This window comes from Carcharodon carcharias, chromosome 6 (genome assembly GCF_017639515.1).
Source record: "Carcharodon carcharias isolate sCarCar2 chromosome 6, sCarCar2.pri, whole genome shotgun sequence".
In the NCBI taxonomy this organism is placed as follows: domain Eukaryota; kingdom Metazoa; phylum Chordata; class Chondrichthyes; order Lamniformes; family Lamnidae; genus Carcharodon; species Carcharodon carcharias.
In genome coordinates this window covers 131,723,900-131,737,372 of record NC_054472.1, presented here as the reverse complement: position 1 = coordinate 131,737,372, position 13,473 = coordinate 131,723,900, and the positions used below count along the sequence as shown (strand labels likewise).

General features: G+C 42.5%; 1 protein-coding gene across 6 annotated transcripts in view; it reads left to right on the top strand.

The window, feature by feature from the left end:
• nbn (nibrin) overlaps window positions 1-13,473 on the top strand; it is a 66,782-nt gene that overhangs the window by 2,982 nt on the left and 50,327 nt on the right. For 4 of the 6 annotated variants that reach the window (XM_041189434.1, XM_041189435.1, XM_041189431.1 and 1 more), the window contains exons 2-5: window positions 1,607-1,740; window positions 3,817-3,965; window positions 6,109-6,268; window positions 7,475-7,578. In XM_041189434.1, the coding sequence (XP_041045368.1) occupies window positions 1,607-1,740; window positions 3,817-3,965; window positions 6,109-6,268; window positions 7,475-7,578 (547 nt within the window). Of the gene's footprint in view, window positions 1-1,606; window positions 1,741-3,816; window positions 3,966-6,108; window positions 6,269-7,474; window positions 7,579-13,473 lie in introns of those variants that run through there. The other 2 variants (XM_041189432.1, XM_041189436.1) reach the window with 2 other exon arrangements.

The following is a 13,473-nucleotide window of genomic DNA, read 5'->3' as shown; positions in this document are numbered from 1 at the left end:
AATTGTAAATTAAGCTGTTGGAATAGAAGTTAGCTAACCTCAGAGTATTAATAATAAAAACAGAAAATGCTGGAAAAACTCAGCAGGTCTGGCATCATCTGTGGAGAGAGAAACAGAGTTAATGTTAAGAGTCTGTATGATTTCTTCAGATTTTCAACATCCGCAGTATTTTACTTTAATTACCAATGTATTAATGGTGGACCTAGCCCAGTTTAAATGATTGGGGGAAAAACCAATGGCATATCAGCAGTGAGGAATCTTTAAATCTGAGTTGCTTAATTATATTCCAAATAGGATTGGTGGAGAGTGCATGCCAATGACTGAGGTTTCATTGATGAAATTAGAGAAATAAAGTGGCATTTCATTTGCGTCTTTTTGGGCAAACGCATCAGACTATTTACTTTTTAAAGCTTTGTGAATAAAAGTAGTAGCCAATTTGCACGGAATTAGACCCCATGAAAAGCAAATGAGATGAACAGCCAACTGATCTAAACGTGATTCTAGTTGAGGAAGAAATATTTGCCAGGACGCCATGAGCTGTTTGCTCTTTGCATACATAGTACATTAGGACCTTGCAGGGGGCACCTCATTTTAATGTCTCGTTAATGATTCCTGAAAATGCAGTACTCCCTCATTATTACATTTAGTACCAGCCAATTTTTTTTGCCCTCAAGTCTGAAGCCTGAAAATGCACTCTATTTTTAAAGCCACATGATAAATATAGAGGGCCTAACATGGAAGAAAACTAAGAAAGACTGCACAAACATTTTTATTTGGAAAGGGGCATGAAAGATAAGATTGTGGATAATGCAAACAGAAAAGCTGGTCTTTTATAAACATATAAATATAGAAATAGTCATATGACTGGCCATAATTGGCCACAAAAGAAAATAAAGATTTGCTTAACAAATATTTATGTTCATTGTCTGTAATGGAAGGTAAAAGTTGGACTGTGGGCATATCGGAGGAAATCATGAAAAAAAGTCATCACTGGTGATAGAAGTTCCAAAAGAAATTTATTTAAAATTGTTAATGGGACTGAAAGAAGAAAACTCACCAATCGTATGTTTTATATTCATGTTTCTGCGAATCCAACTGCATCTTCATACATGCAATAAAATTATAATTAAAAAGTTCAGAGTAAAGATTTTTTTTAATGCAATATATTCTTCTGTTCAAACGTTTTTTAAATGAGGGGTTAAATTGCTGACCATAAATTATCAATGTAAATCTAACAGTTTTTGTCTAAATTTGACCTTTGGAATGTAAATAGCAATAACAAAGCAATCTTTATTACACATTCCGAGGCATTCTGGAGTCAATTGTGTTGTGGAGGATGAGTCACGTGTAGGCCAGGTTCTGGTGTTGTTGGAAACTTATTATTGAAGGAAGTTCCTCGTTTATTTCTGAATACATTTCTTGCAAGAATTGAAGTGCAACCAATAATCTTGATAATTCCTGCATATTCACAGTTATCATCAATGTCAGGATTATTATTTAAGACTGTTAGTCTATTTAAAGTATTTGAATAGATCGGAGGCCTCAGTAAACTTAATTTCTGCTTTATTGATTTATTGTATCCATTAATATTTTCTTCATGTTCCAGAAGAGCCCTACCGTTTGTTAGCTGGTGTAGATTACGTTGTTGGTCGAAAGAACTGTGTAATCCTTCTACATGATGATCAATCCATTAGTCGATCGCATGCTGCACTTTCAGTTAGCCACCCTGCTGCAAATCTGGTGAGAAATCACTTTTCAGTTTTACTTTTTTAGATTGCAATACTACTTTCCTCGTGTTACAATCTTAAGTTGCTACTCGCAATTTTTAAAAATCATACAATTCAATTATAACCACCACTTTGATCACTAACACAAAGATTATATTAGCTGCAATATGTAGGAAGTAACTCCAAAAATAACAATTCTTTCATTTTGGTGCTTAACAAAACTAGGTAAACTAAAGCACTACCTTTAACAAAAAGTTCTCTTGTAGCTACAGTGAGCACCTGTAAGAATCAGGAAATTCTACTATTGTGATAGAATGATGAACTTCACTATGGGCAGGATTTTCCCATCGACGGGCCTGCTCACCGACGTGTAAAATGATGCATGGTTACGTCAGGCGGAACTCCCGATGTCACCGTGCCCCATTTAAATTTTCAGGAAGGCGGGGGCACAGCAAAATCAGCTGTGTGCCCGCCAACTTGTCAATATCCAATTGAAGCCATTGACAGAATCATTAAACTAATTAATGGACCTGCCATCCAACCTTAAGGTTGGTGGGCAGGCCAGGAGCCCTGGCGGGAATTAGAAAAGGCATGAAACCTCATCCAGGGGCGGGATGAGGTTTCACAAGGTTTTAAAAAATTTAATGAAAGATTTTTAAAAATTTATGGACATGTCCCAGCTCATGTGACAATGTCAGGAATTTTTTTTTCTATTTTTTAATATTTTTAACAGTAGAGGCGAGCACTCTCAGGTTTAGGGCCTCATGGCACTTCCGTGCGGACATCACACTGGACGGGCCTTAATTGGCCCACCCACGTAAAATGGCAGCGCGCCCCCAATTGGGGGCACCAATCGGAGTCGTGCTTCAGTGTGCCCGCACTTCAACTTCGCCCCCGACAGGGGACGGAAATCTTACCCTATGGATTCAGATTGGAAAGTGAGCCTTAAAGAACACTTGCTACAGGTAACAGGTGTAGCCTGTGCCTCTGATATATAATCTGTTGAAGGAGTGATGGGTAGAGACAGAAATGGAGTATAGATGGACAAAATTGAATTTTTTAAAGAACATTAATATCTTCAGGAAGTGTAAATTATATTATCTCATTCCATCTGTATTTATTCTACTATTTTAAATTAATTATTTGAATTGGAATTTGTAACTTTCCAAAATGATTTCAGAATCTGATTCATTGTAGAAGATGCTATTACTATATGGGATGACTGTGCCAAGTGATTTTAATTGAGCAACAGATTATAGGCAAATATAGTGAATAATCAAAAAGTAACACAACTTGCTAATTATGGCAAAATACATGCTTGCTTTAGAAAGTAATATTGATTTGATAGTGAATTAGCTGATTATTTTTTTTATCCAGCCACTAAAGGACCCAGCTGTACATTGGAGAGGGTCATACATTTTCTAAAGTTTTTCACTCTTCTTTGGGGTTGTAAGAATGTCAGAAGTGTGGTACGTCAATCTAAGATACCCCAAGATACTTTAAGTTTGAAAAACAGACTGAACTGGTACTGAATTGTCTCACTTGGCCCTGTTGGTGTTTTATGCTTAGGCGAGAGGTTGAAAATTAAACTTTTCTATGCAGCTCCACTTATGTAACATGATAAATAAGAGTGGCGGATAAGGACAATATTTTGCATTTGTGAGGTCATGACAGCAGAACTTCATTGTGTTCGATGTGGAGAAATTCAGCACCAAGCGTCTGCTTCTATTCAAAACTTCAACATGATAACAAATGTGACTAAGACATGAGTAATTGCCTGATAACCATCTTTGAAAAATTACAAAGAATTCAATAACATATTTTTATTGTGTGAAAGTCCTTATAACATGATAAATCCACGAGATTGCAATGTAAACATGGCAATTGCATTTGTAGTTTATATTTTTTAAAAAATATTCTGTTAACCAATAGCAGTGCTACTTTCAGCAAAACACCTAATAATTACTTTATGGAGAGTAGTGCGCAATGACCATTGCAACTAATTTAACAGCTGACTATTGTCCTGGAGAAGAGAAGATTTTAATAGTGCATGTTTAGCATTTTAAATTTATTTCCTGTTTTTTTAAAGACTCAAGCTGGCAGGAACTCTGTACTGACATTAAAAGATACTTCAAAATATGGAACCTTTGTAAATGAGGAGCGTTTACAGAATGACAGCCCAAGGATCTTGCAGCCAGGAGAATTGATCACATTTGGAGTTTTCCAAAGCAAATTCAGGTAATAGTTTCCTGCCTTTTCATCAAAGTTTGACACAAAATTATTATGATTAGCATTTGAAATTGGTATACCTTATTTCACTGAGAGTGCTACACAACATTTCAGTTGAAACCAGAGGCATTTGAAAGATAGAATAAAATGAAGTCTTCCTGGCCAGAGCTTTGCACTATTTCACACCATCGCATTACCTAGGAGAAGGTGCTAGGAAAACTGAAAGGTCTGAAGGTGGAAAAATCACCTGGACCAGATCGATTACACCCCAGAGTTCTGAAGGAGATAGCTAAAGAGATAGTGGAAGCGTTAGTGGTGATCTTTCAGGAATCACTGGAGTCAGGGAGGGTCCCAGAGGACTGGAAAATCACTAATGTAACCCCCCTGTTTAAGAAGGGAGTGAGGCAAAAGACGGGAAATTACAGGCCGATTAGCCTGACCTCGGTCGTTGGTAAGATTTTAGAGTCCATTATTAAGGATGAGATTTCTGAATACTTGGAAGTGCATGGTAAAATAGGGCAAAGTCAGCATGGTTTCATCAAGGGGAGGTCATGCCTGACAAATCTGTATGAATTCTTTGAGGAGGTAACGAGTAGGTTAGACAAAGGAGAGCCAATGGATGTTATCTACTTGGACTTCCAGAAGGCCTTTGACAAGGTGCCGCACAGGAGGCTGCTCAGTAAGATAAGAGCCCATGGTGTTAGAGGCAAGGTATTAGCATGGATAGAAGATTGGCTGTCTGGCGGGAGGCAGAGAGTGGGGATAAGGGGGTCCTTCTCAGGATGGCAGCCGGTGACTAGTGGAGTTCCGCAGGGGTCAGTGTTGGGACCACAACTTTTCACTTTATACATTAATGATAGAGATGAAGGAACTGAGGGCATCCTGGCTAAGTTTGCAGATGATACAAAGATAAGTGGAGGGACAGGTAGTATTGAGGAGGCGGGGAGGCTGCAGAAGGATTTGACAGGTTAGAAGAATGGGCAAAGAATTGGCAGATGGAATACAACGTGGGGAAGTGTGAGGTCATGCACTTTGGTAGGAAGAATTGAGGCATGGACTATTTTCTAAATGGGGAGAGAATTCAGAAATCTGGAGTGCAAAGGGACTTGGGAGTCCTAGTCCAGGATTCTCTTAAGGTTAACTTGCAGGTTGAGTTGGTAGTTAGGAAGGCAAATGCAATGTTGGCATTAATTTTGAGAGGACTAGAATATAAAAGCAGGGATGTGCTGCTGAGGCTTTATAAGGCTCTGGTCAGACCATGTTCAGAATATTGTGAGCAATTTTTGGCCCTGTATCTCAGGAAGGATGTGCTGGCCCTGGAGAGGGTCCAGAGGAAGTTCACAAGAATGATCTCAGGAATGAAGGTTTAACATATGAGGAACATTTGAGGACTCTGGGTCTATACTCGATGGAGTTTAGAAGGATGAGGGGGATCTGATTGAAACTTACAGAATACTGCAAGGCCTGGATAGAGTAGACGTGGGGAAGATGTTTCCATTAGTAGGAGAGACTAGGACCCGAGGGCACAGCCTCAGAGTAAAGGGAAGACCTTTTAGAACAGAGATGAGGAGAAACTTCTTTAGCCAGAGAGTGGTGAATCTATGGAATTCATTGCCACAGAAAGCTGTGGAGGCCAGGTCATTGAGTGTATTTAAGACCGAGATAGATAGGTTCTTGATTGGTATGGGGATCAAAGGTTTCGGGGAGAAGGTGGGAGAATGGGGTTGAGAAACTTATCAGCCATGATTGAATGGCAGAGCAGACTTGATGGGCCAATTGGCCTAATTTCCGCTCCTATGTCTTATGGTCTTATCGACCTTTCAATCCTACAAAATTATCTGGCATTGAAGGAAGATGACAATAATGGAACAATGTTTTGCATAATTGTCTTTTGCGAGCCTGACTCGCCCACGATTTCTTTAAGAGGGGATCACACGACCTTTTGTGTATTTTGTTTCTATTGCACATTGACTGATATTGATATTCTGAGTATTCTTTAAAGAAATTATTGTGATTATATAATCTTTCTGAGACAGTCACATGGCAGTCAGTGAATTCATTGTCATTTTCAACTGCTACCAGTTGATTTTCCTGTATATTAATATGTTCCTTTTTATACTATGCAATGCAATAAATATATTTTTCCCCTCAGAGTAGAATATGAACCCCTGATTGTATGCTCTTCCTGTTTGGATGGGCCAGGAAAAATCATGTTAAACAGGTCCGTTCAACAACTTGGAGGTCATCTTAGCAACAATTGGACAGAAGCTAACACTCACCTTGTCATGTCATCAGTCAAGATCACTGTGAAGGTCAGCTGAATGGAATGAAGCAAAATAATGTTTCACTTTACCAGGTTTTATGAAAGACTTTGCCAAGCTTTAAATCAATGCCAGCTGTAAACAACTGACCGCTTTGTCTTAACTACATTTTCAGTTTTAAACATAAAATTAAATTCCCAGGTTTTGAAATTACTGCTGACCAGTTTCTACTAACCCAAATAGTATTCTGAGCCCCAAAAGTGCTTCTATGTGTAATTTTTAACTCTTGAGAAGATGCTCGGTGTGCTCTACAGTATTTTGGCTTTTAGAACATAATTGAAAATATTTCTGACTTCAATGGGAACACAGTTAAAATATTTTAAAAATGAACCTAGTTTTTTTTAACATAAACTGAAAAGTTTCCAGGAAGTTTTATGTTGTTAAAATCTTACTGCAACTTGGATATGAATCAATTCTTTAAAACGCCAGCATGTTACGGTAGTGAGATAAGACTGCTCTTTCTGGACTGATTATTTTCAGATGTCCTGAATAGTTTTCATTGCAAGCGTTCTGGTATTTGATTGCTTGATAACTTGCCTTGGCTTTCGGTCTGGCAGCACCTTAATTTCAAATTCCTCCATGGTCTAACCCAACCCTAACTCTGTAACCCTTTGCTTCTGCACTCCCTTAATTCTGTCCTCTTACATATTGTTGATTTTCTTTGTTCCTGCATTCACAGCCTTTCCTTTAGTTGTCTAGACCCCACGCTCTGGAATTCTCCCCCTAAACCTCTCAGCTCTCCACATTTCAGTTCTTAAAATCTACCTATTTGACCAAGCTTTTGGTCACCTGTCCTAATACCACCTTATGTTGCTTAATGTCAAATTGTTTGAAGTGTCTTGGAATATTTTACTGTATTCCAAGACACACATTATATGTGCAAGCTTGATCATCAAATTACCTGTTTCTCCTGTTATTGTTTTATGAGTACAAAATGTGAGTTAACACATGCAAATATTTTTAAGTATGTTGTTTAAATTGTGATAGATGTAATGTTCTTTAAATAGAGACATAGCTAATCATATATCAAATTGCTTTTGAATAAAAGCAATTAGCTCACAATTTAATTCCTTTGACAAACTGTGACTTGTGCCTACTTTGAATAAGGAAGTTAACAGTAGATTATTTGATTGTCTAAGCATTGGTTAGTTGATATGCACCAATTGTAATATCTCCATTCTTTTTCTTTCCTATAAGACCATATGTGCAATGATTTGTTGTCGACCCATTGTAAAACCAGAATTTTTTGTAAGTCTTACCGAGGCAATCCGGAATAGACAACGCTTTCCCAGCCCAGAAAGGTAATGGATATTTGTCAGTTTCCTTAAACTATCAGAGCTTTGGCAGTCTCCACAATATATACTTTTAACAGTGTAAATGTGCTATATATGAAGTAATAGTTACAAATTGAGAAAGATAAGAGAACAAAGCATGATAATCACAATAGAACAGAGTATTAGCTCTCCATTACTTGGTTTGCAATGCTATTGTCATTGGCAATATGTTAATGAAATGCCAAATTATATTCTGAACAAGAAATATAACCAAGGAACATAAATGTACAGTTGTCCTTTTTTAATTTTTTAATTCCTAATTTTAGGAAATATCTTGCAACTTTTTATATATTAAAAACTGTGTAGGGATGCAACATTCCAAATATGCTACACCTATGCATAACGATGTGTGCATAATGGCTTGGAATTTGCAATAATGATGATGTTATCAGCGATTACTATTATAAATGAAGGAGATTTGACTGACTTCTACAGTATGTACATGCCCAACTCAATGTGGAATACCAGAAGTTTCTGTTAGAAACACCTAGCTCCTTCACAGCTTGTGCTGCTGCTCTTTTGTTGAGGCATTGAAATTGCTGCAACGGCATGATTTTGATGTACTTGCCCACTAGTTCAGCACCTGTTGAGATGTCTCTGCTGCCCACACAGAACTGCTGCCAGTTGAGATATGCAGTGATTTGTAGGAAAGCCTGTAATCTGATCTCAAAAATAGCTTCCCCTGCCCTCTTTCCCATGGCAACATGAAACATCTTGCTAATTTTGCATTGAAGTAGAAATGCTAATTCACTGTAACTCCTGTCACTGACAAACAGGAAACAGAAATCAGGAATTCAATTCCCAATGCAGCCACTGGCGCATGGGTAGTTTCTCCAATGCTGATGTCATCATTGCGCACCCTAGTTTCTGTTGAATTCCAGTGCTTGCCTCTCCTGCAGCTGTCAGTTGCAAGACTGATGAAAGACCATCTCCGGTTCTCTGTCTGTCCCTGGTGTTATGCGTTCTCTTCTGCAAGGAGGGAAAGAAGAGGCATATAACTGTGTCTAAAAGCATGTGTTATCAAATGGATGGATAGCATTTGTTGAAAGCGACTGAGGGAGAACTGCAACATTGCATGAAGGATGAGGGTGAGTTTCAGTGGCAGATGAGAAAATACACAGACAGAGAGGGATGGATAGTGTGGAAATGATATGCTGGAGTAAGTTTGAGAGTGCAGAGTGAAGGGGGTGGTGTAATACATCAAGATGTTGTTGAATTTACCACCGTTATAATGTTTCCTGCCCTGATTAGGTCATTAAACTGCCTTTGTATCGAATCCACAAGAGTGACACCACATTACAGATGCTTCCGTCATGAATAATCTCCAGCCTCACAATCTTCTTCCTCCCATTAGCGGGGAACAGAATGGCCCTGTGGGTCTTTGTTTATCCCAGCATCACATCAGGAAGGCGTTACTAGAGCAAGATGTGCAGACTTGGAATGTTGGGACTCCATTCTGATAGTTCTTTCTTAGGTTCGCACATCTCCAGAATCTATCAAATATCATCTTTGCAATGTCCCTTTAAGTACTGGTGTTGCAATTGACTTATTCAGGTCATTACCATGCCCGCTCAACCTTTGTTGGCTGCAAAACTCAGAGGCTAGATGTAAACATAGTGGCTGGATTGAAAAGCTCCCACCGAGTCCACCTGGGCCAGAATTTTTCAGTCGGCAGGTGGGCTCAACGGGAGCAGGTGGGGGCAGTTGCGGAGCCAATCGCCACCCGCCATCAGTTCTGCGCTGTCATTTTACGTAGGTGGGCCAATTAAGTCCCGCCCAGCGTAAGGCATGAGCTGTAGCGCTCAGCGCTACCTGTGAGGGCGGGGGAGCAGAGAGAGTCAGGCCCAGCACTCTTTTGCACATGCGCGTGAAAGAACGCTCCTACAAACGCACAGAGTTGCCTCAGAAATTGAAGCGGTTGTCCGATAAATGGATTGAAAACTTATTTAAACATGTCCCCACATGTCACATGAGATAGGACACATTTTTATGTTTCATAATTATTTACTTATTTAATGAAAGCTTTAGGTTTCCCAAAAAGTTTGAAGGCCACTTGGCCTTTTCGCCTGCCCGCCAACTTTAAGGTCGGATGGGCAGCGCTAACAATGACCTTAATTACTTCCTTAATAAGCCATTTAATTATCAGCCGGTGCACAGTGGACTCTGACACGCACCCGCCAAAAGGAACATTGTGATGACATCGAGACTCATGCCTGACATCATCACGCATCATTTTACACGTCGGCATGTCATGCCTGTCCCCACACGCCGACTGAAAAATTCTGCCCTTGGTTTCTTGGACACTAATAACAGACTTTGTTCCCACTGCATTGGCTAGTAAAGGGATATTCCACACTCACTGTTCCTTGCCTTTTTCACTGGCATTTAGTCCCTGTTGAGGGACTAAAGCTATAAAAGATCATAGGATTAGAGGAAATGTCCACTGACAAGCCCATGAATGGTCTGGGTAGTTGTCAGTGAAGTGAAAAGCAAGTTCCATTCCGTCTCTGCTGAGAGCAAAATCTGGGCATTATTTCATGATGTGACAGAGCTGCCTAAATCAAAAATAGTTGCCCCACCTTTTGAAACCCCTCCAAAGGGAAAAGCTTGCATGATAGAAATGTTTAGTTAAAAAGTGCAAACCACCTTACAAATAAGCAAGGTGACTTACCAAAAATTTAATGGATAAATAATTGAGAAAGAGATAAAGAGAAGCCACCGAAAACCCATGCTTAGAAGACATTTGCAGTAAAGTATCAATTACAACATCACTACACCATACAAAGCTGTAATCTAAATGTGCATTAGGAAGAAGCTTTATAAGAACAATAATGAATACTATCTGTAATTGAGAACAAATCATCTGACCGCCAAGAAGAACAGAGTAAATAAATTCTTTGATAATTTTACCTTGCAATGAGAAGCAATTTGAAACTGAAAAATTGGACTTCTTATCTCCCACACCAGAAGTCTGCTCAATGGCTGGCAGAAGGGCTCAGCAGAAGGCTACTGTCCAGCATGCAAGTCTGGAGGGTAGGCCAGCAGGACAGGCCAGGCTGGAGGGTGGCCAGCGGAACAGGCCAGGCTGGAAGGTAGGCCAGCGGGGCAGTGTGCCCCTCGTTTTTCAGATGAGTGCCTAGCTCCCCTCTTGGAGGAGGTAGCAGCATGGTGGGAGGTCTTGCTTCCAATGGACGGGAGACAGAGACCTCCCCACCTGATTAAACGTGCGCGGTGGCCGAGAGCGTGAGCTCCCATGATGTGGTGCAACACATATGGGTCCAGTGCCATAAAAGATTCAACGACCTCCTGGGCTCGGGAAGGGTGAGTACCACATTTGCTGAGGTCACTTAATGCAACCGTCACCGGCCTCCCCCTTCAGCCCAGTAACTCTGAGTATAGTAATAGCAATGAATCCTTCACGGCATGTATCCCTCGCTGGGTTGACCAGCAGATATTGCCCATGCCTAGTTCACCCTGATAAGGTTGAGCTAAGATGCGTTCTGCACCCGTAGCATGTGTGACAATGACACCCAGAGTTTAGAATGGGGGTGAAACTCAAGGATCTGAACACAGGCATTGTGCTGGAACTGGGAAGCATGTCAAAATGAGGGTGCTAACATGCTGGGAGGGGAGTTTCCAGGTGGCAGGGCACCAATCTACCTGCTGGCCTTTGTGGTCCAAATGCTTATGCCTCCTTGCTTAGCAAGGTTACACCTTGTGGTGCCACATGTGAAGGGGGCAGCATTTGGGCAATGGAGGGGGGTCAGCCTTGGCTTCTTGGTGAGTGTGCGGCAGCTGTAGGGTAACGAAGAACTGGATTCCTGCAATGTCCCACTCAGGCTGGGTTGGCAGGGGTACGATGGGAATCCAAGTAAAGGCTGGACTAATCAATGCTCTTCTCTCTTTGTCAGGGGAAGACTGCACACAATTCTGCCGAGCGGATACGGACTGGTGGAGGCCAGGCCCAGTTGGCCATCCTGACGTATTTTGAGCAGCAGACCATGGATCTGGAAAAGCATCGCAGTGAGGGCACTTCATACTTGTTTGCGGTGTGGGCAGAGAGCCCAGGACGCCGGCAGTCAGAGGACTGCTGGGGACCAGGCACGTGCTCGGTCGGAGGCTGATGATGGGCCTCTTGAGTCACCCGTGAGGCAGCAAACACTGGAAGTGCAGCAGGGTTTGCGGGAGGGTCTGGCGGAGATACATGAGGCTATGCGTGGCATGGTGCCCGTGCTGGAGCAGTCCACACAGAACATCACGGATGTAATGAACCTCATGGCCGAGCGCCACGCTTCCTCCACGGAGAGAATGGTGACTCTCATGGAGAAGCTTCTCCAGGAGAACAATCAGGCCCCCTGGGGTTGCACTCGGACCTGCAAGCCCTCAGCGGCATTGACCTCAGCTAGTCAGTGCCAGTGTGGGAGATGGTTTGGGCATCAAATATCCCAGCTCAGCGCCCATCCATCTATGGTGAGCAGGGAGGTCTGAAGCAACCTCATGTTGGCGCAGCAGCTGCCTGTCGTCTCTGTGGGCTCCTTTCAGGGTGCTCCAGATGAGGGCAGCAGCTCCTCCACCGCTTTGCCAGTGACCATGGCATCTGATGAGGTTGCGACGACGGGGAGAAGCCAGCTGTAGAACTGGCCTCTTCCTCCTAGGCGGGGCCAGCACAGGCTCCACGGGCCAGAGACAGCCGCCAAGGTCATCAAGGCCAACAGGACAGCACAGTGAGCAGGCTGTCTCAGATGCCAGTGCCAGCGAGGGGACAGCACCTAGATGTAGCAACCGTAATCGTACATTTAAGGCATATCACGGGTTTCTCATTGGTGCTTTTATGTTGCCCCATATTAGTTCATTTAAGACTTGGTGTGATGTGCAACACTTTTTTTTGGTTTCCGAAGTTACTTTTGTAATCTCAATGAATTTTGACATGTTGCCATGCCTCAGGGTGATTCCTTACTTCTGCAAGTGGATGGGAACCCATGATGTTATGAGTGAGTTGTTTGACATTGAGCTTTATTGACAAGGGTCTTCATTAATATTACTATTCATGCAGATTTAGCACTCAGGTGTCGAGTATGGAGCCTGCAGCCTTGGCGTGTGTTGAAGGCCCATCTGTGGTGTGCCACCTGAAGGTTCTTTGGATTAAAGCCTCCCGGGTGTCCCTGCCTCCCTGGAGTACGCCCGGGTCAGTGTCTACCCCCTCAGTGTTTTCCTGTGCATGCTCATTCTCAGACTCACTGCTGGACTCATTGTGTGCATCCGGAGCAACTGTGTCTACATCTTCTTAGTCCACAGCGTCACCCCTTTCCAGCATCGGATTGTGGAGAGCGCAGCATGCAACCACTATCAGTGACACACAATCTGGGGGGTATTCGAGTGCACCCCCTGAACGGTCCAGGCATTGGAAGCGCATCTTGAGAAGACCGGTGTTTCTCTCCCCCACAGCCCTTGTGGAGCCATGGCTCCTATTGTACCATTGCTCAGCCTGTTCTTGGATGGCGGAGAGGCATCATGAGCCACCTAAGGGGGATAGCCCTTGTCACCCAGCAGCCAACCATCCAGCCGGGCTGGGGCACAGAAAAGCCTGGGCACCTGGGAATGTCTGAGTATGTAGGCGTGGGAGCTGCCTGGATACCTTGCACAGACCTGCAGGATCAGCATCCTGTGATCACACACTATCTGCACGTTCATGGAGAGGAAGGGCCCTTCCTGTTGACGAAGGCACCAGGCTCACCTGCTGACGCTTTGATGGCCACGTGTACAGTCTATTGTACCCTGGATGAGGGGGATGCCAGTAATGGCCGTGAAGCCTCTGGCTCGCTGTGTCTGGCTGGCCTCGTCCCAGCGGCAGTCGATGAAAGT